The following is a 25491-nucleotide window of genomic DNA, read 5'->3' as shown; positions in this document are numbered from 1 at the left end:
TTTTGGGGGGGGGACACGACACACGTCGCGGCGTGGGGAGGAGGCACCTCCCCTGCGTGTCCGTGTGTCCGTGTGTCCGTGTCCCCCCCCCGGCTCCTGCGCAGCGGCCGGGATCGACCGGCGGCCCCGGCGGGGGGAGCGGGCGGGCGGTGTCGCGCTGCGTGGGGAGGGGGGGGGGGAGCGTTTGCGTGGGGGGGGGGGAGCTTGCGCGGAGGAGGGGAAGGAGAAGGAGCAGGAGCAGGAGGAGGAGGAGGAGGGGAGGAAGGAGGGGGGGGGAAGAAGAGATGCGCCGGTCAAACCCCCCCCCGGCTGCAGCAGGGCGGCGGTGAGGGAGCGCGGAGGAGAGGGAGACAAGATGGCTTCCTCCTGAGGGCCGGATCCGTGCCGGGGCCCGGCGGGGGCTGCGAGGGGGGCAGCGGCGGGGGGAGCGGCGAGGTAAGTACCCCCCCCCCCAAAAAAAAGAAAAATATCCCCTCTGCATCCCCACTTGTGCGTGTGTCCCCCCCCCGCATCCCCCCCCCGTGCATCCCCCCCCCGCATCCCACCCGTGCATACCCCCCCCCCCCCGCCGTGGACATGCAGCCCCGGGGGAGGGCTGAGGGGAGGTGGGGGGGGGGGGAAGGGGGTGAAGCCCCCCCACCCGCGGCGTTTGCGCGTGTTTTGTGGCTCCGCGGGCGCGGAGGAGCAGCGGCGGGCGCGGAGGCGCGGCGGGGCCGGGAGGACAAAGCGGCGGGGCCGGGGGGGGGCCGGGGGGGCCGGGGACACGGGACACGGGCACACACGCACCGCCCGGCCGGGCCCCGGCTCTGCCCCGCTGCCTTTTGGGGTGATTTTTGAGTATTTTCCGTCTTTTATCCCTTTTCTTTCTCTCCAGCAGATGGGGGGGGGGGGCGGATGGACGTTTGGGGGGGGGATAAGTCCTAACGTGCCCCCCCCCCCCCTTATTACCTCATTGCTCTTTCGGCTTTTTTTTTTTTTTTTTTAAATTATTATTTTTATTAATCCTCTCCCCTCCATCCCCTAAATGTGCTGAGCTCAGAGGTACGGCGGGGTGATGCTAACAAGGGCGATGAGGCTCCCCGCGGCGTGACGTCACCCTGACGTAACGCGTCCGCTGGCAGCTGTCATCCCTCGTCGTGACGAGGACGCGGGGGTCCGGCGGGGCCGGCCCCCCCCCCCGGCTTTTCGTCACGCCGGGAATAACAGGGGGTTAGGATGGAGGTGGGGAGAAAAAGCGGTTTGTCCTCGTTGGAGGGGTCTCGTCCGCCAGCCGTGGCAGCGATTTGGGTTATCCCGGTGCCAAGAGCGGCGTGGTTTGGCGGCGGGTACGATCCGACTGGCTGCGGGTGCTGGTGGCACCGGGGGACGTCCCCGAAGCCGGGGAGAGCGTGCCGAAACGCGTGGCCGCCCCGAAGTTTTGAGTCCGCGGTGAGCGGCTTCGGCACCACGTGTTTTCGAGGGACGGGGATGCTTCAGATCTCGCACCCGGGATGCGCCGGCGCGTGCACCCGCCTGCCCACCGACACCGGAGCCGCCTCCGGATCCGCGGATGCTTTGCCAAAAAAAAAAAAAAAAAAAAAAGACCCCGTCACAGGTGCTGGGGTGCCGGGTACCGCGGGGTGCCGGGTTGTGGCAAGCGCCGGTGTGGCCCCGAGGTTGCATCATGCTGGGGAGGGATGGGCAGCGCCGGAGCAGAGTCCTCGCGGGTTGTTACGGTGGCCCCATAAACGAGCCCCGCTCTTGGCCTTTGGCACCTAATTAGCTGTGACGAGGTTTGTTTTTCGGATTACCGACCTGGACTCTTTATCGCAGGTAATTAAGGGGAGAGGTGGCTCGGAGGAGGAGCCGATGGAACCTCGGGAAAGCAAAATGTCCCCCCCCTGTGCTCTGGCCTTTCCTGGTGGGGGTTTTGCTGGTCCCACTGGGGACAGGGTCGGTGAAGCAGTGGCGCGTCGCCTCTGGGATGTGCGGTTGTGCTGCACGTTTGCGTCCCAAAAAGCGTTTCCCAGGGTGTCCCCAGTGCCGGTGTGCTGGGAGTGAGCTGTGCCCATGGCACTGGGGTCCCCAGTCCCCTGCCTGCATGTGCTGGGGTCCCCAGTCCCTGTCCCCATGGCATCGGGGTATTTCGATTCCTGCCTGCATGTGCCGGGGTCCCCCGTCCCCATCCCCGCAGCATCAGGGTCCCTGGTCCCCTGCCTGCGTTTGCTGGGGTCTCTGGTCCCCATCCATGTGGCATTGGGTCCTCAGTCCCCTCTCTATGTGTGCCAGGGTCCCCAGGCCCCATGGCATTGTGTGTCCCTGTCCCCATAGCATCGGGGGTCCCGACCCCCTGCCTACGTCTGCCGGAGTTCCCCAGTCCCCATCCCCGCTGTGTCAGGGTCCTTGGTCCCCTGCGTGTGTGTGCCAGCGTCCCCATCCCTATGGCAATGGTGTCCCTCGTCCCCTGCCTGCGCATGGTGGGGTCCCTGCTCCTTGTTTCTGCAGCATCGGGGTCCCTAGTCCCCATCCCTGTGCCATCGGGGTCTCCAGTCCCCTGCCTGCACGTGCTGGCCTCCCTTGTCCTTGTCCCTACGACATTGGGGTCCTCGGTCCCCTGCCTGCATGTGCCGGCATCCCCGGGCCCCGTTCCTATGGCAATGGGGTTCCCATTCCCTGCCCGCGCGTGCCGGGGTCCCCGGCGCGTCCCTCGCTCCACGTGCGCGCAGGGAGCCTTTCTGGTGGGATGGCAACGAAGGGGCCAGCGCCGAAGCCCGCTGTCCCTGTCCCCTCGCTGTCCCCACCGCGGCTCGGGATGCGGGCTGGGATGAGAGCGATGTACCCCAAACCCAGCCCTCCTGGGGACCGGTCCCCCCTCTCCCTTCCTCTGCCAGCTCTTTAATCTTGCTGCTTTGAGCTCGGTGCAAGAGGGTGCCAGACCATTTTTGAGGATGAAAGAGCTTTTTTTTTAACCCCCCCCCCCTCCCCGGGCCGGCATCCAAGGGGAGATGAAATGAAATGGGAAGAGGCTGGAGGTGAAACAGCTGTGATCGGCTCCGTCCCTGCTCCACATCTGCCCGCCACGCCGCTGCCAGGCCCGCAAACCGAGCTCAACCCCAATTTTCTCCTCTCTCCCCGGGCCGAAACCTCCTTTCCCTGTGAGCTGGGATGCTCGGCGGTGGCGGGACGGGGCTGGCAGCGTGCAGGCGGCAGGGATTTTGCAGGCAGGGTTCTGCCGGGTTGTCGGAGGGAGTCGTGTCGCGGGGACAATGCGGCGTGTTTGTTTGCTACAGCTAAAATGGCAGTTCTTAAGGGGAAAAAAAAAAAAAAAGAGAGAAGTGCTTCTGCACATCCAGTCACCGCATCTTTTGATTAAATGAGATTTTGCTGTCAAACGGGGGAGCTGGGGACCACGAGCTCCCGAGCCTGCAATTTCCATCGCAGCCAAATGAGGGGAAAAAAAAAACCCTGAACCACCTCAAGCCCTGAAAATGCTGTATGAGAAATGGATTGGAGCAAGTTGTAATTGCTGCAGTCGTCAGCGCGGAGGCCGGGGGATGCTGCGTAATAGCTGGAGGGTTCGTCACCGCAGAGCTGGTGGCTGCCGGTGGCACGGCCCCTGTCGCCACAGCCCCCCACTTCCCAGCCTGGCGGAAAAGGATGGAGGAGCATCCCGGGCGCCGCGGCCCGTTGCAAACACTGTGCTGGAAGGCGATGGGGTGCAGAAGGGGGATGAGCAGCAACCGGGCGAGGGGCTTTAAAGACCCTGAGCCTCTTAGAAACCCCCGTTGGTGTTGCAATTAAAGCCGTTGCCCTTAATGCCATTGCATCTAATGCCATTGCATTTAGCGCCGTTGCGCTTAAAACGCCGTTGCACTTAACACCGTTGCATTTAAAGCCCCTGCAATTAAAGCCATTGCAATTAAAGCCCTTGCACGTAAAGCCGCGCCAATTAAAGCCATCACAACACAAGCCCTTGCAGCGGGGCCGACTTCTCCCACCCGTGCCGGACGCCTCGCCGAGCCTTCCCCGGTGGGGATGGTGCCATGAAGGCAGCCGCTGCTTGTGCCTTGCCCGTCCCCGTGCTCCTCGCCTGCAGCCGCTGGCAGCCGGTGCTGCCGGCCGGAGCATGCTGCCTGCCCGCACATGGCTTTTTTTAGGTTTACAAACATGACGGCCCCGTGCACGCGCCGCTTCCCCCCCTCCTTCCCCGTGAGTCATCAACCCCGTCACCGGGCCGGGGAAGCCGGAGGCGGCGTCGGCACATCCCCCTCAGCACTGATGACCCCAGCGGGGGGAAAAAAAAAATCAAAATTAGATTATTTTTTTTTTTCCCCTTTTTTTATCATTCCCATTCCTCTTTTGGCGAGCGAGATGGGGAGGATGCGGATGGCGACCGTGGCTGCCCTCCTGGCTCGCGGGTGGCCCATGATGGGGTGTTTTCAGAGAGGACTGTGGCACCAGTTGGCGGGTGGGAGAGTTGAAACGCTGCCGGCTTCCTCGCCCAGCCGGCGACTGCGTTTCGGTAGCCTTGGATTCAAGGCGACGCTGATTGGTGCGGTTTTGGGGACGGGTGAGGTTTCAGGGGGGAAAAAGCTGGTGAGACCCCAAAATGTAGGCAGAGGTGCTGGCAAAAGTCTCGTCATGTGGCTCCGCAGGGCCCGGTGCTGCCGGTGCCGCGGCTGCCCGTGAGCGTGGATGTGCCGAAGCCCCCGCGGCTGAGCTCATCGCCGGAGCCGGTTGGCGTCGGGGCTGAGGTGGCTGCGGTGACTCAGCAGCGCCGGCGCTGAGTCAGCGGCACCGGCCCCCGGGGAGGCAACCGGGACAGGGGGGGAGCTTTAAATTTTGGTGAAGAAAAAGCAGGGGTTTTTGTACGACGTGCTGCAAGATGGTTTTGCTGGTGCCGAGCCAGCGTCTGTGCCACCGGCACATGTTTTCCACGCCGTGCGTCTTCCTCCAGCTTTGGAAAAGGGATTTCATCCAGAGGGGTCGCGTTTCCCACCCGCCGTGAGATGCTTTTCCACATCGGGGACGGGTCGTGGCGGTGAAACCAGCTCTGGGTTTGGCAGAGCTGGCGTTTTCCCTGCTCCCAGACGGGGCAGGGCTGGGCTCCCACTCATCTCCCGGCTCCTGCCCGCCGGCCATCGCACCGCCGACTTGTCCGTGCTTGTCGGGCAGGAGGGCGGCGGCGCACACGGTTCTCCTCCTCCTCCTCCTCCTCCAAAAGGTCGGGCTCTGCGGCACGGCGGCGGCGTGAGGAGCCCCCACGTCCCGGGGAGGGGGGACGCACTGCAGCATCCCCCAGGTATGATGGGACGGGGATGGGCTGGAGGGGAGCTGAGCACCCACGGGGGCCAAGAGGGTGCAGGGACTCCCCTCTGCTCAAACCGGGGGGGGCAAAACCTTGAAAATGGGGGTGCAGTTTGGTTAGTGCATGGGTGCGAGGTGGCTTTCCTCCTCGCTCCCCCCAAATTGGCTTTCTCCACCTGATTTGCAAGGCAAAGGAATTGGTGGGGTGGAAGTGTCTCCGGTGGGGGGGTTGGTGGGGCTGAAGGGGCCAGGAGGGGACCGAGCCTGGTCCCGTGGGGGACGCCGGCAGCATGGCTGCGAAATCCGGCCCAGCCCCGTGGGGGCGGCTGGGGTGGGACGGTAAACACTGCTGGGCTGGGCGAGAGGCGAGGCGAGGCCCCAGGCCTTTCTCCTACAGCCCACGCGCTTCCCCCTTCCTTCTTCCCTCCTGGATGGGTCCTTTTTCCTTCCCGACCCCTTCCTCCCTGACCCTGTCCCCTTCCTCCCCACCCCCTTGCCCTTATTCCCCTTGTTTCCCTTCCTCCCCATCTTCCTCCTCTTCATCTCCTTCCCCATCCCCTTTCTCCCCATCCCTTTCTTCCCCTTCCCCATTTCCATCTTCCCTATACCCTTCTTCCTCTTCCCCTTCTTCCCTTTCCCCTTCGTCCCCTTCCCCCTTCGTCCCCTTCCCCCTTCGTCCCCTTCCCCCCTTCTTCCCCTTCCCCCCTTCTTCCCCTTCCCCCCTTCTTCCCCTTCCCCCCTTCTTCCCCTTCCCCCCTTCTTCCCCTTCCCCCCTTCTTCCCCTTCCCCCCTTCTTCCCCTTCCCCCCTTCTTCCCCCTTCTTCCCCCTCTTCCCCCTCTTCCCCCTCTTCCCCCTCTTCCCCCTCTTCCCCCTCTTCCCCCTCTTCCCCCTCTTCCCCCTCTTCCCCCTCTTCCCCCTCTTCCCCCTCTTCCCCCTCTTCCCCCTCTTCCCCCTCTTCCCCCTCTTCCCCCTCTTCCCCCCCTTCCCCCCCTTCCCCTTCTTCCTCTTCCCCTTCCCCTTCTTCCTCTTCCCCTTCCCCTTCTTCCTCTTCCCCTTCCCCTTCTTCCTCTTCGTCTTCCCCTTCCTCTTCGTCTTCCCCTTCCTCCCCATTCCCTCCTTCCTTCCGCTTCTTCAGGGACAGAGCAGACACAGCTCCCCGCGGAGCCGCTGCTGCCCACCAGCCGACAATTTGGCTTTGCCCAGCCGGCCCCGGCGCCAATCTGGTAGCCGAGCGCCGGCACGAGAGGAGCCAGCTGTGTTTGAGGAAAAAAACCGCTTCAAGAAACAAAAATAACGCCGTGGGTTTTTTTTTTTTTTTTTCCTCCTCCTTTTCCCTTTCAAGAGCTCGGCTCTCTCCCTGCCCGGCCGGAGCCGGGAGCCTGACGCGGCTCTGCACTGTGCCAAGCCTTTCCCCCTGCCCGCGCCAACTGGCGTCTCCCGGCTCGGCTCCGCGCCGCGGTGGGAAGGCACGCTGTAGTGGGAACGCACGCTGTGGCTTGGCTGCGGCAGCTTGCTTCCCAAAAGCTGCTCCAGTGGGAGCATCCACTGGGACATCGCTCGCCTGTCCCCAGTGCTGAGCATCCCTGCTCCGAACATCCCTGCTCTGAGCATCCCTACCCTGAGCATCCCTTCCCTGAGCATTCCTGCCTGGAGCATCCTGATCCTGAGCATCCCTGTTCCGAGCATCCCTATTCCGAGCATCTCTTGCCTGAGCATTCCCGCCCCGAGCATCCCGATCCCAAGCATCCCCACCCCAAGCATTCCTACCCTGAGCATCCCTGCTCCGAGTATCTGTACCCTGAGCATCCCAATCCAGAGCATTCCCTCCCAGAGCATCCCTGCTGCGGCCCCTCCAAAAGGGAAAAACCCTTTTCCTGGAGGAAACGAGGAGGATGGAGATGGGAACACATTTTTTTCCACCTGGAAAAAAATCCCCCATCTCCCTCGGAAGCTCCCGGCGCTGGCGGGATGCCAGCGCAGAAGCCGAGAGCAGGACTATATCGTGTTCAACTGCCTCGTCGTACTCCAGTGAGAAGGAAAAGGGGGTGAAATAATCGCCCTAGCGCTGTCCGGAGAGGGGTTATGGCTACGGGGGTCCCTGAAAGTGCCCCTGGGGCTTGTGTAAAGCAGAGCCGGGCTTCCCGTGGCGTAAATCAGCTCAGCTCCCTCGGCATCGGCGCTATTCCGGCTTTTCTCCGGGCTAAATGAGGACAGGAGTGAGCAGCTCAGACCCAGCACCGGGGTCAGCCGGGGCCATGGAAACAGCTTGGAAAACAAGGCGGGAGAGGCAGCCGCGGCCGCCCGCGGCGCCGGGAGGCAGCGGGACCGCGAGCCGGCGCGGTGGGTACCCCGGCCAGGGGGGGAGCCGGAGGGGAGCTGGGGGCTGTCGTGAGTCCGGCTTGGCGCTCGGGTTTCCCGGTTTTCCTTTATTTTCCGTTTTCAGGGGCGTTGAGCTTGGGTTTAGGGCATCTGCGCCGTTCAGCTCCTCTCCGGCATCACCGGTGCCGGTACCTGGGGTCAGTGGCGGTGGTTTGGGACCGGGAGGGGGTTTTTTCCGTCTCTCGGGGTCCGTCGAGGCGAAGCGGTGCCCCCCAGGAGCATCAATCCCCGGGCGGACGTGTGCGTGATTTCGGCAGCTTTTCCTTCCCCGGCAAAGCCCTTTGGTGGCACCGGCCGCGCGGTTTGTTATCGTAGGGTCTCCTGCACTCAGGGATGCTCGGTACTTACCCCCCCTCCGCGGTGCCCCCCAACCCACCGTCCCGGTGGAGGATCCCCGGGGCTGTTGCCAGAGGAGGAAAACCACAAGCCGAGCGCCGGGGCTGGCCGGGCTCCACCGGCGCGGTGCGGGGCCGGCAGCCAAGCTGCCTCCTGCCTCTTGGCCGGCCCGTGCCGCTGGCTGGCAGCGGCACCCGCTGACCTCCCAAACACCCCGCCGTGCCCTCGCCGCAGCCCCAGCGCACGGCGTTGCCTGTCCCCCCTCCGCCGCCCAGATGCCACCGGGAAAGGCTCGGCATCCCCGCCGGTACGGTCCGGCCTTCCTCCGCTCTCCTCCGGCTCCCAGATTCTGCACTTTTAATAAAAATTGAGCATTTTTTGTAGCGGGACGACACCAAGCGGCGTCTTCCAAGCCGCTTTGCGTGCACCGAGTTGCTCTGTTCTCTGCAGCTGAGCCGTTTGGCTCCTGCCAAGGGATTTAATAAAACCCCAAAATATGTATACGGGGCAATTTTGGGGCTTCCGGCGGGGGGGAGCGGGTGTTTTTGGAGGACGAGGGATTTAAAAACCTGTTCCCCTGTTGGCTTTGGGTGGGTTTAGTTTGTTTTTCGTACAGCCCAGCGGGGAGGTTGAAAGTAATAATTTGAAATGTAGAGATATAGACTATAGGACATATAGACTGCTGGCCATATAGGGTTGTTGGATGTATAGGTCACTGGATATGTAGGGTTGCTGGATATAGTGGACTGTGTATTTAGGGTTGCTGAGTGTTTAGGGTTGCCAGAGATACGGGATTGAGGAATATATAAGTTGCTGGATACAACAAGCTGCTGGATATACAGGGTTACTGGATATGCAGGTTGCTGGATGTATAAGATCGCTGCTTATGTAGGGTTGCTGGATGTATAGACTGCTGGATGTGTAGAGTTGCTGGATATATAGACTGCTGGCCATATAGGGTTGTTGGATGTATGGGTTGCTGGGTATATGGGATTTGGGTATTTAGGGTTGCTGGATATATAGGTCTGCTGGATATATGAGATTGCAGAATATATATGTTGCTGGATATAACGAGTTGCTGGATATATAGGGTTGCTGGATATGCAGGTTGCTGGATGTATAAGATTGCTGATTATATAGAGCTGCTGGATATACAGGGCTGCTGGATACGCAGGTTGCTGGATGTATAAGATTGCTGATTATACAGGGCTGCTGGATATGTAAGGTTGCTGGATGTGTAAGGTTGCTGATTATATAGGGCTGCTTGATAGATAGGGTTGCTGGCTATATGGGGCTGTTGAATATGTAAGATTGCTGGACATATAGGTTGCTGGTTATGTAGGATCGCTGGATACGTAGGGTTGTTAGATAGGTGAGATTGCTGAACGTGCAGGTTGCCGGGTATATGGGTCAGTGCATCTATAGGGCAGCAGGAGCTGTAGGGCAGTGGGATCTATAGGGCCACCGCCGGCGGGGGCTGCCGTTCCCCGCCGTAGCCGGCGGAGCCACGGCCGTCCCTCCCCGTCGGCTCGCGGGACCGGGGTCCCCCCGTGTCCCCCCGCGGGGTGTCAAGGCGCCTTTCGGGGCCCGGCCAGCGCCCACGAGCTGTGGGGGCCAGCGTGGGGCCCTCCGCCGTCCGTCCGTCCGTCCCTACGTGCGCGCAGCGCCGGGGCTAATGGCTCCTCCAGCTGGTTTTGCAGGGGGCGGGGAGGGCCGGGGCGGCTGAGGCTTGAACAACTCGTTTCGTCTTTCCTCGCCGAACGGTCCCGCCATCGCCTCTGGCTTCGCCTCCCACCCCGCACACGTAAGTGCTGTCCGGCCAGAGCCGTACCCGAATCCGGCACCGTGCCCCCGCCGGGGCTCCCCCCCGGCACTCGCCGGGTTATAAACGGCTCCGGACTATTCCCAGGGAGCGCAGCCCAGGCTGGAAACCCTCCAAGCCAGGCTCTGCGTGTGTGGTTATTTTTTTTTTTTTTTCCCCTTCCTTCCCTCTGTTTACGGCATTTAAAATGGGGGAAAAAAAAAAAAAAAGAAGAGGAAAAACAGATTAAAAAAATAAATGTTTTCATCCTCAGGGGGATTTTTCCCCTTTTATAGCACCTGGAGGATGCAGAAGGGACTGTGCAGGAGCCGAGCAGCCAAGCTAACCCGAACTGAAGCGCTTGGTTTTCTCTTTATTTTAATTTATTTCCCTCCCCCCTCCCCAGCTTTTATTCTTTTCCGGGGCGAATGGAAGGAGGTTTGGGCAGGCAGTGCTTTTTCCGGGGAAAACGGGCCGAGGCGTGGAGGAATAGGTGCCCACGGCAGCGATGGAGGGATTTCTGCGGATGCTGCCGGAGTGAGTCGGGATGGGGAGGGGGATTAATTTTGGGGGAGAAGCCGCGAGGTCTTTCCATCTCCCGGCCTGCGGGGCCAGGAACAAAAGGAGCTGGATGAGAGAGCCAGGAAAAAAATAATTATATTTTATATATATATATATGTATTTCCCCCCCCCTATTTGGGGAAGGTTGTGGCTTTCGGTTTAACCCTTTGGGAGCTGGGGGGATGCTCACTCCTGCCTTGTGTTTGCAGGGTGAACTATTTTCCTGCATTCCCAGCCTGGGTCGATAACCTGGTTTATGGGATGGAGCAGCCCAAGGTGCCACCCTGGCCCGGCGGCTGTTTTTTGGGGCTTCCCCTGCCATTACCCAGCAGGTTCCCTGCCCCCGGGTAGATCCTTGGGGCCAGCGTCTGCTCCCCACCCAAGGCAAAACAGGTTTGTCATCGTTTCTCCAGGCTGGTGTCACCACCGCGATGGTGGGGACCCTTCGGGGCATGAGTGTGTCCCCCCAAGGTCTCGGGGCGGGGGGGGCGCAGGGCATTTTTCTGCCTGCCACCATGTGCTGCTTGGGAAAAACCCTTTTGGCTGGGGAGGAGGAGGAAGATGACGGCGTAGGAAGGACGGGCGAGGCTGTTTCTTCCTCGGTTTGCAAAGGAGAGCGGAGGCGGCGTGTTGTCCCCACCCTGCCCAAGCTGCCGTTTCGCCGGCGCACGGCACAAACCGGCAGCGAAGCCCTCGCTCCCCAGACCTGATGGACCGGTCCCATCGCTGGCAGCTCCGTGGCTTGGCTCCGGGGATGCTGCGAAGGGACCGAAGCCGGAGCCCCTATAAAGCTGCGGCAGCATCGGGGTGAGCCCTGTGCCGGAGTGGGGCCACGGTGATTTGTACCGGTGCTGTGTTCCCTTGGGAGTTTCCCCCCCATGCCGGGGAGGGGGGGGATTTTGGGGATATAATCGTGCTGGGAGTGGTTCCTCCTCAGTTTTGCCAGGGTTTCGCCACAGTCAGCAGCGTGCTTATCTCCGGCGTGGAAACCACCCGCGCTCAAGCGTGCACCTTTGCTCACCCTCTCACCCCGAAGGACGCCCGTGCCGAAGCCGTGGGGCCGGTGGCTGAAGGGTTAAACGCGGCTCCACCGCCAACAGCCGCGCACCGACAGCTCGCTTGAACACGGAGCCGTAACTCGGGGTCTCCTGGCGAGTCTGGGCTGTGGATCCTTCCCACCAGCCGGTACCGGCACCGTCCAGAGGCAGGAAGCTCTGACCACAGCCTTTGCTTGCTTTGTCATATTTTTTTCCAGTGAACTTTGCTGTATTTTTAGCTTGCAGGAAGCTCCCCCCCGTTGTCAGCAAACTGCTAACTACGCTGCCAGCGCCCTGCACCCCCGGCTGCTGGAGCACTAAAATCCCCGTCGCCGAGGCGGGAGAGAGCCGCAGAGCGCAGAAGGACCCCCCTATCCCTGGCAAAACCCCTTGGAGGGTCTTAACTGGGGCGCGCGAGCCCAGACGCCGGGGTGACGGTCTCCCTGGGTGCCGCCACCTCGCGTCGGCATGGACGGCTCTAACGGTTTTTGGTCTCTTCTTGGCATGCGGCCGGTTTTCTGGACGCCGGTGCTGTAGCTCGGCGTTGCCGGGGGGCCCTGGCCAGCCGTGTTGATACAGACGCCGGGTTATTCGAGGTGAAAGCATCCCCGCGCCGCCCCTGGCACCGGCGTAGCCAACTCGGCGGCTTCCTGCCGTGCCGCGGCCCCCGGCGAAGGACGGCTGCTCCCGGCCAGGATGTTTGCTTTGGGCACGGGTCCAAGAAAACCCCCCTTTTCTCCCCGTGCCGCTTCCTTCGCCGGTGCAAACCGTGTCGCTAGAGCCAGGGACGCCCTCCCCGTCCCACCTCGGCGGGTCTCGCCCTCAGCGGGCGATGGAAATCCCGAACCGTCCTGTGAGCAATTTCGAAAGCGGGTGGCGGGGTGGGGACGTGGGCGGCGCGGGGCCAGCGCAGTGGAAACCGGCCGCCTTATGAGCCGAGCTGCTCCTTACGCAGCCGGGCAAAACCCGCCTGGTTTTGCCGGTGGCGATTATTTTTTCGCGCGGCTCATCCGCGTCTTCATCAGCCGGGTCAGAAAAAGAGATGGGGAAAGGGGGAATAAAAAAAAAAAAAAAAGAGGGAGAAGATAGGGCGTGGGATGATGGCACGTGGGTCGTGGCAGGGGATGCTCACGTCTCTCCTCTCTCCCTCCTCGCAGACAGGTTCGGCGGGCGACCCGGTTGATGGACCCAGCAGAAGCCAAATGGAAGAAGGGCCAATTAATTATGTCGAAGAAAGGCGGCTGAACGAGGGCAGTGGGCTCAGCCTGGCGAATGGGGGCCGGCCGGAGGCGGGGGGCACTGCGCTGATGGAGCCGAGCGGCTGGTCGCCGGGCCAGCCGCCTGCCGCCGGTAAAGCCCACCTGGAAGACGTCAGGAACCTGGTGGCCTTCTCAGCGGTGGCCGAAGCCGTTTCTTCCTACCGGCTGCCACCCCCGGGTTCACCGTCGCTGCTGTACGAGAAGTTCGATTCGGAGATGAGCCGGGGTGGGCTGAGCGCGGCAGACGGCGTGCCACGAGGGGAGGACCTGCATGCCCTCAAGGCTGCCCTGGCTTTGGCCAAGCACGGCGTGAAGCCCCCCAACTGCAACTGCGATGGTCCCGAGTGCCCTGACTACCTGGAATGGCTGGAGCAGAAGATCAAGACGGCTCTCGGCGAAGAGCCGGCATCACCGCGGCCCTGCGCCACCGCCAACCCCCCGCCGCCCCCCCAGGAAGGTGCTATCGACCCCCAGCCGGTGCCTGAGACCGCCGAGCCGTGCCCGCCCGACGGCCTCCCCTTTTCCCAAAGCGCGCTGACCATCGCCAAGGAGAAGAATATCAGCCTGCAGACCGCCATAGCCATCGAAGCCCTGACGCAGCTCTCCGCCGCTCTCCCCCAGCCCGCCGGTGACGGCCAGCCCCCGCCGCCGCCGCCCCCGCCGCCCCCCGCCGCCCCCTTCGGCCCTGGCCCCCTTGCCCCGCCGGGGGCCGCATGGCAGCGAGGAGACGAGCCCCGTTATCCGCCGGAGCCGGGAGCAGCGCCAGAGCCATTTTTCGGCGCGGCACCTCCCCGGGGTGGCTTCGCGGCGGCGTGGGGGCTGGAGGCCGAGGGGGCGGCGGGGGCCGGAGACCCCATGGCAGAGCTGGAGCAGCTGCTGGGTAACGCTGATGACTACATCAAGGCAGCTTTCAAGAGACCCGAAGTGACGGCCGGCAAAGCGATGGCGCCTAAAACGGAGCCCCCCGAACGAGCACCCAGCAAGGAAGCGCTGAGTGGCCCCCGCTTGCCGCCGGCATCGCCGGAGCCCAGCCTACACAAGAAGACGCAGCTGGTCCTGCAGCAGCATCTCCACCACAAACGCAGCCTCTTCCTCGAGCAAAGCCTGGCAGCGGCGGCGGCGGCGGCGGCACCCCCGGACCGGCCGAGCGGCTGGTGGGCTCCCGGCGCCCCGGCCGTGCCCCCCAAGCCCTTCGAAAAGCAGGCCAAAGAGAAGAAGAAGAAAACGCCGCCCGAAAAGCCCCCCCCGGCCAAACCGCTCCGCAAGCAAGTGCAGATCAAGAAGGCAAAGCAGAAGGACTCGCAGCCGCTCTTCCCGCCCCTCTGGCAGATCAGCCTGGAAGGGTTTCGGGCGCCCGCCGAACCCCCCGCCGAAGAGATGCAAACCGAACCGCCGCCGCCGCCGCCGCCTGCCTTCCCGCTCCAGCCTCTTGCACTACCCCTGCCCGCTGCTCGCCCCCCGCCGCCGAACCCCCTCGACGGCGGCCCCCCGGCTCCCGACTCTCAGGAAAGGGGTGCCCCCGGGGGGGGCCCCCAAATTCACCCGGTGCTGGCGGGCTCGACCGGCTCGGAGGAAGCGCCGGCCGCCCCCCCACCGGCTGCCCCGACCCCCATCGTGGTGGATGACAAGCTGGAAGAGCTCATCCGGCAATTTGAAGCTGAATTCGGGGAGAATTTCAACCTGCAGCCCCCCGAGACGCCTGCCCCGCTCGCCCCCGGGGCTGCTGAGCTGCCGGGGGGGCCAGCACCAGCCCCGCAAGTGCCCCCCGCCGCCGCCGCCGCCCCGGCTTCGAGCAGCGCTCCCCAAGCCGGACCCAAAAGCTTTTCGTTCTCGCCGGGGAAGGGTCCACTTTCGGAGCCATCCTTCACCGCCCGGTCCCCCAAACAGATCAAAATCGAGTCTTCTGGTGCTATCACCGTGGTGTCAACCACGTGCTTTTACTCTGAGGAAAGCCAAAACCCGGACGCGGATGATGCCGACGGGACGCCCACCAAGGACGAGGTGCCGCTGACGCCAACCCTGAGCGGCTTTTTGGAGTCGCCGCTGAAATACCTGGACACGCCGACCAAAAGCCTCCTGGACACCCCGGCCAAGCGGGCGCAAGCGGAGTTCCCCACCTGCGACTGCGTCGGTGAGCGAGCGGCCGTGCCAGGGGATTACGGGGATGGTGGCGAGTCCCGGGGGTGGCGTTTCAAGGAGGTGGCTTTGCAGGGTGGGATTGTCCTGGATAAATAACGGAGCGATGCCGCGGCGTCGGCAAAGCCCACGCTTTTTGGGCGGATGCGGCGCTCGCGCGGCAAAACCCCGATGCTGCGGAGCCCTCTTTTGCTTTCTCTTCTCTTATTTTTACGGTCGGACGGCAAACGCCGAGCGACTGCCGCGTCACCGGGGGGGTGGTGCCGACGCCGACCTGGCTGTGCTGGTGTGGGTTGGAAGAGCAGCGATACCAAAGGGCTGTTGGGTTTTGCCTCCACTTAACCGCTCAGCTAAATCCCATAGAGGGACCAGTAGGTTGCCCCAGTGCCGAAACCTGCCTAAAACCCGGCTCGCCTGGTTATTCTTGCTATTTTAAGCCAAAGGAGCTGGTTTGGGTTAACTCAACCCAAACTTTAACTTAGCGTGTGAGCTTATGCCTGGAGCCGTATTCACTGCCAGGATGCTGGGTTGTTCGGTGGCCGATCCCACTGGGATGCATTGAAAAAGCACCAAACTCTTGGATTTGGGGTTTTTTTTGTGGGTTTTTTTTGGTGTGTGTTGGCATTTGTTAGACTTTGCAGCAAGTGCTAGAGGTTTCCCACCTGGTCCTTGCAGTCCAGCTCCATCGGATCGCAGGGAGCTGGATCTTCCCTCCCCAAAATTTAGACCGGAGCTGCACTCTCCCCTGGGAGGAGCAGGGTGAGGGTTTGGGGCATCCAGCCGGAAAAACGAGCCCCAGTGCTGCTGGGAGAGGTGGCCTCGGGCTAAGCACAAGCTGCACTTTATTAGCGGGGCTTATGATTATTTATTTATTTGCTTGTAAATGGCAGCAGTAATCAGCCCAAATGGCACCGAGCGAATGAAAGGCTTTTCTGGAGCCGCTCGAACTGATCTCGGAGTTTCACCCTGCGGTGCCAGGAAAAGATTCGTGTTGCTTTTTCTTTTGCAGCATGGTTTAGGGGCTGGGAGAGGGGGGATTCCCCCCCTGCCACCTCTCTCCATTTTCTCAAGGAAAAGCTGTGAGAGAAAGCAATTAAGTAGGAGTCGGGGCTCGGTGCTTTATTAGGTGCCTGTGCTGTTAGACGCTGTAATAAAATCAGCCTTCGCTGCGTGTCCCGTATTGATCTCTGTCTGGACAGCTGCAGCCCAGCTGAGCCCGGCTTTCTCCTCGCCTTGGCGCCCAGCCAGTTAGACATGACGGGAATGAAAATCAGGGTGGTGAGAGCAGAAGGATGGAAAGACGGATCAGACCCGGCCGTCATTCCGGAGGCATCCCACCCGGCGGCGTTTGAGCATCCCCGTGCGCCGGGGATCGACCCCTGCGCCGTCGTGGCTGCCCGGAGCATCCTTTGCTTCCTGCGCCGCCACCTTCATGCTCTAAAAGCCCTGAGGGGTTTGCTGCTGCGGAGGTTGTGTTGCTTGCGGGGCTGTAGCCCAAGCATCCTTCTCCCGTAGCCCAAGCATCCTCCTGTATCTTGAGCATCCTTCCGTAGCCCCAGCATCCTTCAGCCTCTCCCCGGACGCAGCAGCTCCTTCCTTGCATGGGTTCAGCCACCTTGGGGCATCCCATGAGCATCCCCAAATTCTCTAGGCAAACCTAAAAGTAGGCAGCAGTAGTTTTCAGTCCCCAAATCATCCCATGATGGCTTTGGCAGCATCCAGCTGGGCTGGTCTCGGTGAGCGGGGCCAGACGGGTGCCCAGGGTGGGAGCTGGCGGGGAGCAGGCAGGCCTGGGGACGAGGAAGGGGGGGTTTGTATGCCAAATTGCCCGCCACTGCTAATCGCTTCTTCTCAGCAGAGCTCATCAAAATGCACCGTGCTTGAGCGGCCGGTGCAAATCCCCTGGGCCGGGATGGAGCCACAGTTGCTGCCGGGATGCTGGGAGGGGCTGCGGCCGCTCGGGGAGGTTTTTGGGTCCCCGAAGGGGACGGGTGCTGACAGGTGCGGGTCTGAGCACCCGTCCCTTTGTTCCCCAGTGCATTTTAGCGCTGGGAGCGTCTTCCAGAGCAGAAAATGAAGAGGAGCCGCCAGGCTGTTTAACGAACCCCTAATTGTGGCTTCCCTTCCCCGATGCTCTTCAGCGGGGAGACGCCATTGAGGAACCCTTGATTTTTGGTGCAGAAGTGCTCGGTTTGAGGGCATTTGGGCGTTTGGCATCCTTTGGAGCAGCCGGCAGAGGTGCAAACCCCCAAATCTCTGTCCCCTTCTCCTGCCTCTGCAGAGCAAATCGTGGAGAAGGACGAGGGGCCGTATTACACCCACCTGGGCTCGGGGCCCACCGTGGCATCCATCAGGGAGCTCATGGAGGAGCGGTAAGGGCCATCATCCCGTCCCGTCCCATCCTGGGGGGCTGTGAGGGTGACGGGGGGGTTGTGAGGGTGAGTGGGGTCCTGTGGGGCCCTGAGAGGGCGAGTGGGGGCTCAGGAAGGTGAGTGGGGGCTTGTGAGGGCAAGCAGGGTCCCGTGGGGTCCCGTGAGGGTCAGTGGGGGCCCATGAGGGCAAGTAGGGTTCCATGAGGGCAAGTAGGGTTCCGTGAGGGCAAGTAGGGGCCCATGAGGGTGAGTGGGGGCCCGTAAGGGCGAGTGGGGTCTCGTGAGAGCAAGTGGGAGCCCACGAGGGAGAACTGGGGCTTGTGAGGGGTCCTGTGAGGGCAAGTGGGGGTCTATGAGGGATTCCATGAGGCTGAGGGGATCCTGTGAGGGCAAAGGGGGTCCTGTGAGGGGGTCCATGAGGGCAAGTGGGGTCCATAAGGGTGAGTGGGGTCCTGTGAAGGCGAGCGGGGGCTTGTGAGGGTGGGTGGAGGCCCCCCGTGGGGTCTTGTGAAGGCAGGTGGGGTCCTGTGAAGGTGGATGGGGTCCCATGAGGGCAAATGGAGTCCTGTGAGTATGAGTGGAGGCTCAAAAGGGCGAGTGGGGTCCTGTGGGGTCCTGTGAAGGCGAGTGGCATCCTGCGAGGGTGAGCGGGGGCTCCTGAGGGTGGGTGGGGGCTCACGAGGGTTCCAGGGAGGGTGAGTGGGGTCCCGTGAAGCCAGTGGGGGCTCGTGAGGGGCCCATGAGGGCGAGCGGGGGGACTCGTGAGCATGGTGGGGGGCGAGTAGGGCTGATGCCTGTCCCCCGGCAGGTATGGCGAGAAAGGCAAGGCCATCCGCATCGAGAAGGTCATCTACACGGGGAAGGAGGGGAAGAGCTCCCGGGGCTGCCCCATCGCCAAGTGGGTGAGTGCCTGCGCCTTGGCTCTCGTCCCCCCCTCGGAGTCCTCCCCGAGGTAACGTGCCTGCCTGTCCCCCCCCCTGCCTGGTGACAAGGAGGTCCCCCGCCGGCGGTGGCCACGGCGGGCAGGGGCGGATGCTCGATCTGCGGCTGGCAAGGAGGAAGCGAGAGCGGCGGCCGCCCCCGGGGAAACTCCACGGGGCTTCCCACCGTCGGCACCCGCCGAACAGCACGTCCGTGCCTGCAGCCCCTGGGCCGGGCGCATCCCCTCCCGCCCCGGCACCCCAAAGCCCGTGGGGGTGAATGCAACCATGGAGCCCACACAGCTGTGCCTCCCCCCAAATCCCCACAGGGTGCTGGAGAAGGCAGTGAGGACCCGCTTTTGGGGTCCTCCCCGTCACGGGAGGTGTTCGCCATTGGAGTGGTCTGACTTGGCCCTTCTGTTTTCCAGGTGATCCGGAGACACAACCAAGAGGAGAAGCTGCTGTGCCTGGTGCGGCACCGGGCCGGCCACCACTGCCAGAACGCTGTCATCATCATCCTGATCCTGGCCTGGGAGGGTATCCCCCGCACGCTGGGCGACACGCTGTACCAGGAGCTCACCGACACCCTCACCAAGTACGGCAACCCCACCAGCCGCCGCTGCGGCTTGAACGACGAGTAAGTCACACCGCGCCGCCGGTCCGGTTCGGGAAGATGGGGTGGGAAGGGGATGCGGGGGTCCCCCCTGTTTTCGGAGCTGCCATCACTGCGCCAGCGGCTGATGCTCCTCTGCGGTGTCCCTCCCGCAGCCGGACCTGCGCATGCCAAGGCAAAGACCCCAACACCTGCGGTGCTTCCTTCTCCTTCGGCTGCTCTTGGAGCATGTATTTTAATGGCTGCAAATACGCCCGGAGCAAAACTCCCCGCAAGTTCAGGCTGGTGGGGGACAATCCCAAAGAGGTGGGTGACATGGGCGGAGTGGGGCAGCACTTGGGGGGGGGTGTGTGGGTTCAGACCTCCTTTTACCCCCAGCTCCAAGTTTTGTCGGGGGGAAGCCTGAAAATAGGATTCTCTGTGGGATTTTTGATGAATTAGGGAGTCGGGGGACAGAAAGCCAACCTGGTGAAACCAGAGGGCAGGCTCACCTTGGCATCCCAGAGCCGGGACTTTTGGTGTGACAGCAAGTGCCAGTACGGGGTGGCACGAATGGGGTCTCTCTAGAAACCTCAGGGAAGATGCCAGAGGGCTCATGGGTTGAGCAAGCAAAAGCGCAACAGACGCTGAGGCTGGAGGTTGAACGGCCAGAATTTCACCAGGAATTTAAGCCGTGTGCTTTGCGCTGTGGCAGACGTTGTGGGAAGGGTTGGATGCCGCGTGGTGTGCGGGCGCTCTGCCCCCAATTCCATCCCCGCTGCCGAAACCCCTGGGTGACGTCCTCCTCTTTTCCCTACTGCAGGAAGAGCTGCTCCGGAAAAGCTTTCAGGACTTGGCCACCGAGGTTGCTCCTCTTTACAAGAGGCTGGCACCGCAAGCCTACCAAAACCAGGTACCGGCCACCCACTTGTCCACTTTGAAACGCATTGGCCCGGTGGCAGGCAGAAGCGGGTGCGGGGTGGTGGCGCATAGGAGATTTTGGATAACCGGAGCCGTCTCCTCCTTCTGCCAGGTTACCAACGAGGATGTAGCGATAGACTGCCGGCTGGGCTTGAAGGAGGGGAGGCCGTTCTCGGGAGTGACGGCGTGCATGGACTTCTGCGCTCACGCTCACAAAGATCAGCATAACCTCTACAACGGCTGCACGGTGGTAAGCAGGCGGCCAGCGGGCCTTTTCGGGATGCTCTCCCCCTGTTTTGGGATACTCCTGTTTGAGCCACTCGGTCCCCCCTGTCCCCATTTGTCATACCTGCATGACTCCAGTGGCCGGTCCTCGGTGTTTGCACGCCTCAGATGAAACCTTTCAGGTCTGTGGGGTGCTGAAGCCACCCCAGCTAGACTAAAGCACAGTGCTAAAGGGGACGATGCGTTTGCTTTCGTCTGACCCCCAAACCCCACGGGAGGTTTCCAAATGCTGGCTGCGAACCGGCATGGGCTGGGAGGGATGCCAGGCTGGCGTGGCTTCACAGCGATGGAGGTGAATAAGGAGGAGATTTCGCCCCTGTCCCGCATCTGGCAGCATCCTGCTGATGGCACGCTGCGCTCCCCCAGGTCTGCACGCTGACAAAGGAAGACAATCGCGTGGTGGGGAAAATCCCCGAAGATGAGCAACTGCACGTCCTCCCCCTCTACAAGATGTCCAGCACAGATGAGTTCGGCAGTGAGGAGAACCAAAATGCCAAGGTGGGCAGCGGGGCCATCCAGGTGCTCACGTCCTTCCCCCGCGAGGTCCGCAAGCTGCCCGAGCCTGCCAAGTCCTGCCGGCAGAGGCAGCTGGAAGCGAAGAAAGCCGCTGCGGAGAAGAAAAAGCTGCAGAAAGAGAAGCTGATGACGCCGGAGAAGATCAAGCAGGAAGCACTCGAGCTCCCCATGCTCCAGCAAAATGCAGGTAACGGGGGTGGAGCTGATTTCTCGCCGCCCCAGGCCGTCCGGAAAGCGCGTGAGGGGATGGGGATGTGATTGGGGGCTTTCTCGGGCTGGCGGCGTTGAGCATGTGGTGTTGAGGTGCAGGATGGCATTTCTGTGGTGCCTGGGTTTTTGCCCATACTGCGGTGCGGCGGGGAGCTCTCGCCGTAGCCCGGAGCGTGGGTGTGAATTGGTGCCAGCGCACCGGGCGATGCTGACCTCTGCGCTCGGCCGGTGAGCCCATCACCGTGGGAATTTTGAGTCCGGCCGAGTTTTTGGGGTCCTCGCTCCCCACCGGCGGCTTTCTCGGCCGGCGGGTCACAGGGGCTGTGTGTGTGCTGTGCCCGCAGGTATGGCATTGAAAAGCGGGCTGCCCCCGCAGCCGCTGAAACCTTCCATCAAGGTGGAGCCGCAGAGCCATTACAACGCCTTCAAGTACAACGGTAACGCAGTGGTGGAGAGCTACTCGGTGCTGGGGAGCTGCCGGCCCTCCGACCCATACAGCATGAACAGTGTTTACTCTTACCATTCCTACTATGCACAGCCCAATCTGCCTTCCGTGAATGGGTTTCACTCCAAGTTCGCGCTTCCCTCCTTCGGGTATTACGGCTTTTCCAGCAACCACGTGTTCCCCTCGCAGTTTCTGAATTACGGGGCGCCCGAGAGGGGCGGGAGCAGCTGGGTGAGCAACAGCTACGAGAAGAAGCCTGACATCCCGGTGTTGCAGGAGAACCTCAACCATGCCTATGGGAACACCGATTTCCCTGAGCCCATCCCGCACAGCGTCCGGAGCAAAAACCATCACCAGCGCACCTACGAGCGGGCTAACCGCTACGCCAGCCAGCAGAAAGCGGCGGCGGCGGCGGCCGGGGCGCACAGGACTAGCTCGGGCTCGGAGGAGGTGCCGCCGTTTGCACAGAACTGTTTCGGCAGCCGGCCCATCAAGCAGGAGCCTCCGGACCCTCCACCCGCCATCGAGCCCCTTCCTGGCGCGGCGGCCGTGCCCGGCACCGGCTTAGCCCTGCCGGCCATCCCAGCGCGCGGCGGGGGGCCGGAGCCGCGGTGGAGCCCCTTCAAAGCGTCCCGGGGCACGTCTTCACCCGAGAGGACTAGCACGGCGGAGGGCTCGTGGAACGCCCTGGCGCCGGGTTTGGGCGGGCGGGAGAAGCTGAGCGCCTTCGACGCTGCCGCCCGCTTGCCGCCGCCGGAGAAGCAATGGCCCAACGTCCTGGCGGGAGAGGCGGCGGCGGCGGCGCGCGGCTCGGGCTTGCTGCCGAAACCGTGGAGCCCCTGCAAGCTGGGGGAAGCGGCGCTGGCTGGCACGGGCACCTCGAGCTTGCTGGGGCCGCTGGGTTTCAGCTCGGCCCTGGCGGGGCTGCCCAGCTTCCCCGAGGAGCCGTGGGGCTCAGTGAAGGTGGAGGAGCGGAGGACGCCGGCGCCCAGTCCGGGGCTGCTGGAGAAGCCGTGGGAGGCGGCGGTGGGCGAGAAGGGGGTGGCGGGGCCCCGCCGGGAGAAGCCGTGGGACCCCTTCGGCCTGGAGGAGGATCTGCCGGAGAAGGCGGTGAAGGAGGAGGAAGAGGAGGAGGAGGACGAGGACGAGGAAGAGGAGGAGGAGTGGTCGGACAGCGAGCACAACTTCCTGGACGAGAACATCGGCGGGGTGGCCGTGGCACCCGCCCACGGCTCCATCCTCATCGAGTGCGCCCGCCGCGAGCTCCACGCCACCACCCCGCTGAAGAAACCCAACCGCTGCCACCCCACCCGCATCTCCCTGGTCTTCTACCAACACAAGAACTTGAACCAGCCCAACCACGGCCTGGCGCTGTGGGAGGCCAAGATGAAGCAGTTGGCGGAGCGGGCTCGAGCCCGGCAAGAGGAGGCGGCACGCCTGGGTCTCCCGCCGGACGCCAAAGCCTTCGCCAAGAAACGCAAGTGGGGCGGCGCGTTGGCGACCGAGGCGCCCAGCAAGGAGAGGAGGGACTCGGTCCCCACGCGGCAGGCGGTGGCCATCCCCACCAACTCCGCCATCACTGTGTCCTCCTACGCCTACACCAAGGTGACGGGCCCCTACAGCCGTTGGATCTGAGACGGAGGCAACCGCCGCAGCCCCATCTTACCTCAACCCTCGGCAGCGCCGGAGCCCGGCGTTGCTTCGTGGTGCTTTCTCCTCGGGCGTGGGGGAGAAGAAAAAAAAAAAAAAAAAATAGAGAAAAACGAAGCAAAACACAACAACAACAAAAAAACCCAACCCACAGAAAGCGAACCCAGCACGCACGCTCGGAAACAGCGGAGCCGGCGCGGGCGCATGCCGTCAGAGAGCTGCGCTTGGCGAGGAGTTGGCAAACAAAGCAAAACTCGATTGAAAAAAAAGAGGAACGATGCTGTTTGACGCTTTTCGGTAATCTCATATTTATATCTCCGCGTTTTTTTAATCTAGCCTCGTGCGCCGTGCGAACGGATGGAGAAGTTTATAGTGTCCTTTCGCAAAGGAGAGGTTTTTAATTCCACTTAAAAATGCCTATTTATTGGATTTTATTTTATTTTATTTTTTACTCCGATGACAACGACGAAGCCGATCTTCGAAAAAGAAGCCAACATCGAAAAAAACCCCTAAACGCAAAGAAAAAACAACCTGAACACCAAACCAGCTTAAAGGCAAGAGGTGACTCCCTCCAGCTCCAACGCATGGGGCCTGGCAGGATTGTGTGCTTTACCGTCAGCCGGACACGCTGAACATCCGATTATTTTTTTTCACAAGGACCTAAAAATACCTATTTTGCAACTTGAGGAGTCCTTTCTTACAGTGACGGGAGACCTGCTCGTGAGCGGGACGTCCCGGGACGGTGCTTCTTCGCTCGGCTTCTCACCGCCGGCGGGATCGGCTCCGCCGGGACGGAGCGAGCCGGCGTCTTTCCCGGCGCCGGAGACCTCAGGACACGTCCGGGCTGAGGACTGCCGCTGCCGGGGTGCCGCGCTCGGGCTCGGACTTGGGGGGTCCTTTGCTGACAGCCCCAGGGAGAGCGGTGGCGGCGGCGGCGGCATCTCTCAAGGAGCCGACAGGACAAAAACAGAAGAAAAAAAAAATACAAAAACAGGAAAAAAAACACAAACCAACCCCAAACTGTGAATAGCTAGTGTTGCTCTCTGTACATCACTGTTGCTAAAGTCTGGTGCTTTCCGTCTCCGGGGGACTTTCTCCGTGCGATCGGCTCTGGGAAGAGCGAATCCCAAGACTTGGCTGGCCAAAACCCTGCCGGTCCGCCTTCCCCGCCGGTGCCGGCGAGCCAGTGCGGCGGCGAGCGCCGCCGGGGCTCGGTGCTTTTTCTCTCCCCGGGTGCCATCCCTCCTTCCTACGGATCGCCGTTCTTCCCGCAAAAAAACCGCAACAAATAACCCAACGATGACAACAACCGCGTGGTGCTTTTCGAACAATCTCAGTCGAGACTTTCCTCCCGTCACCGATGCTGAAGCCGCGCCGGGATGGACGGGCGGACGAGCTCCCCTGCGGCTCACCGGGAGGGCGGCGTGGCCGAATCCGGGTGCCGGCGTCCCCGGGGTCGTTGCTTTTGCACTTTCAGGTGCCTTTTGGAGAGCCAGCGAGCCAGAGCCGACGCCGTCACCGTGCAGAAATCACCTTGTGTTTACTGTCACCCTCCTTCCTTGCGCACTGGCACAGATCAGCAGGATCTCGGTAAAACAGCCTGAACATTTAAGTGGTCTGATTTTAAACCTGTAAATAGGGAAAGAATTTTTTTAAAAGCACTTTCACCTAGATTTAAAAATGAAAGCGAAACTTAAAAAACAACTCCCCTCTTTCCTCCCCCACCCCCCCGCAACAACTTGAAAGCAGTATGTTTTAAACAAGATTATTGTGGGAGAACTGTAAATACTGGCAGAATATTTAACATGCTTTGTCCGTCCTTCATAATTAATTTTTTTTTTTTTTTTTTAACCGTAATCTGTAAAGTCGCGTATATTTGACAAGGAAACTCAACGAGCTATTACCGCTTTTCTTATAAATACCCAATAGCATATCAGGATTGTAAGAGTCGATGGCAAGTCAGATTTTAGGGATGCCCGCGGGCGATGCCGGTTCCAGCGCGGGGACCCGACGTGTCGATGTGTTTCGGAGGGTGAAAAGGGGACCCGGGTGATCCCCGCCAGCGGCGTTCGGCGGGGCCGGATTCGGGTGCCGGCCCCGGTTCGCATCGCCCGGGGTCTCGTCTGACTGTCGTGGCGGGGGTGCCTTGCGAGCTTCGCCTGGATGGGTTTAGAGTCGGGAGGAAAAGGGGTGCGTTCGGAGAAGGCGAGGGTCTGTGTAACCTGTCTAAGTCCTGCTTCCTCGGAGGTTTTTTTTGGTGCAGGGAGGGGGTTCGGTCCGGCGCGGCGTTGGCTCCGGCGGGTTCAACCCGGGTAAGCGGGGAGATGCCGGCGCTGCGGGTCGGGGAGCGAGAACTGCTGCAGTCTCACGTTTTTACACTACATAACGTCTAACCTACCTCAAATCTCAGTCATGAAAAATTAGCACGCTTCAGACTTCTTCTATGAAAACTCGAAATCTATGCACAGCTCTTTACCCCTTGCTGCTGAGAGGCTGTTTTTCAAGCAAAATCTTTTCCTTTACCCGTCCCGGCGGCCGTGCTTGTCCCACCCGTGCCGAAGCCAGGGGGGTCGCGGTGTTAAGGGGGCCTTGCTGGGGTGGGGGGGGTGGGGAATGTTTTTAATCGTTTTAGAGTGGGATGGGGACCTAATTTTGCAGCAGGTCGCGGCCACAATGGTGCTAGAACAACGCCCGCGGTAGAAACCCTGGGGAGGGCTCGGTGCGGGGAGCCCCGACGGGCTCCTTCCACCCCGCTTCGGTTTTTCCGGCCGCAATGCTTTGCCT

The 25491-nt window shown here is 62.0% G+C and overlaps 1 protein-coding gene across 2 annotated transcripts; it reads left to right on the top strand.

Moving 5' to 3' along the window:
• Positions 1-262: 262 nt before the first annotated feature.
• On the top strand, positions 263-25284 carry TET3 (tet methylcytosine dioxygenase 3). Of its 2 annotated transcripts, XM_075043674.1 has the most exons (10): positions 263-435; positions 12559-14791; positions 17078-17168; positions 17977-18070; positions 18517-18725; positions 18857-19007; positions 19504-19593; positions 19714-19851; positions 20253-20589; positions 20957-25284. In XM_075043674.1, exons 2-10 carry the CDS (start codon positions 12604-12606, stop codon positions 22690-22692), a joined length of 5034 nt encoding a protein of 1677 aa, XP_074899775.1. In that variant the 5' UTR covers positions 263-435; positions 12559-12603; the 3' UTR covers positions 22693-25284. The 2 variants fall into 2 exon arrangements, with proteins under 2 accessions (XP_074899775.1, XP_074899774.1); XM_075043673.1 differs by lacking the exon at positions 263-435 and having other exon boundaries at positions 12123-14791.
• Positions 25285-25491: the final 207 nt, after the last annotated feature.

Source organism: Buteo buteo, chromosome 12, assembly GCF_964188355.1.
Source record: "Buteo buteo chromosome 12, bButBut1.hap1.1, whole genome shotgun sequence".
NCBI classification, from domain to species: domain Eukaryota; kingdom Metazoa; phylum Chordata; class Aves; order Accipitriformes; family Accipitridae; genus Buteo; species Buteo buteo.
This window is presented reverse-complemented; position numbering and strand designations above follow the sequence as displayed.

What these genes read in the sequence shown, in the direction of transcription:
- TET3 (XM_075043673.1), top strand. Translation starts at nt 12,499, where the DNA reads ATGATGGCACGTGGGTCGTGGCAGGGGATGCTCACGTCTCTCCTCTCT. An exon ending in CCCCACCTGCGACTGCGTCG is followed by an intron (nt 14,792 to 17,077) that starts GTGAGCGAGCGG and finishes CTGCCTCTGCAG; the next exon opens with AGCAAATCGTGGAGAAGGAC. An exon ending in CATGCTCCAGCAAAATGCAG is followed by an intron (nt 20,590 to 20,956) that starts GTAACGGGGGTG and finishes CTGTGCCCGCAG; the next exon opens with GTATGGCATTGAAAAGCGGG.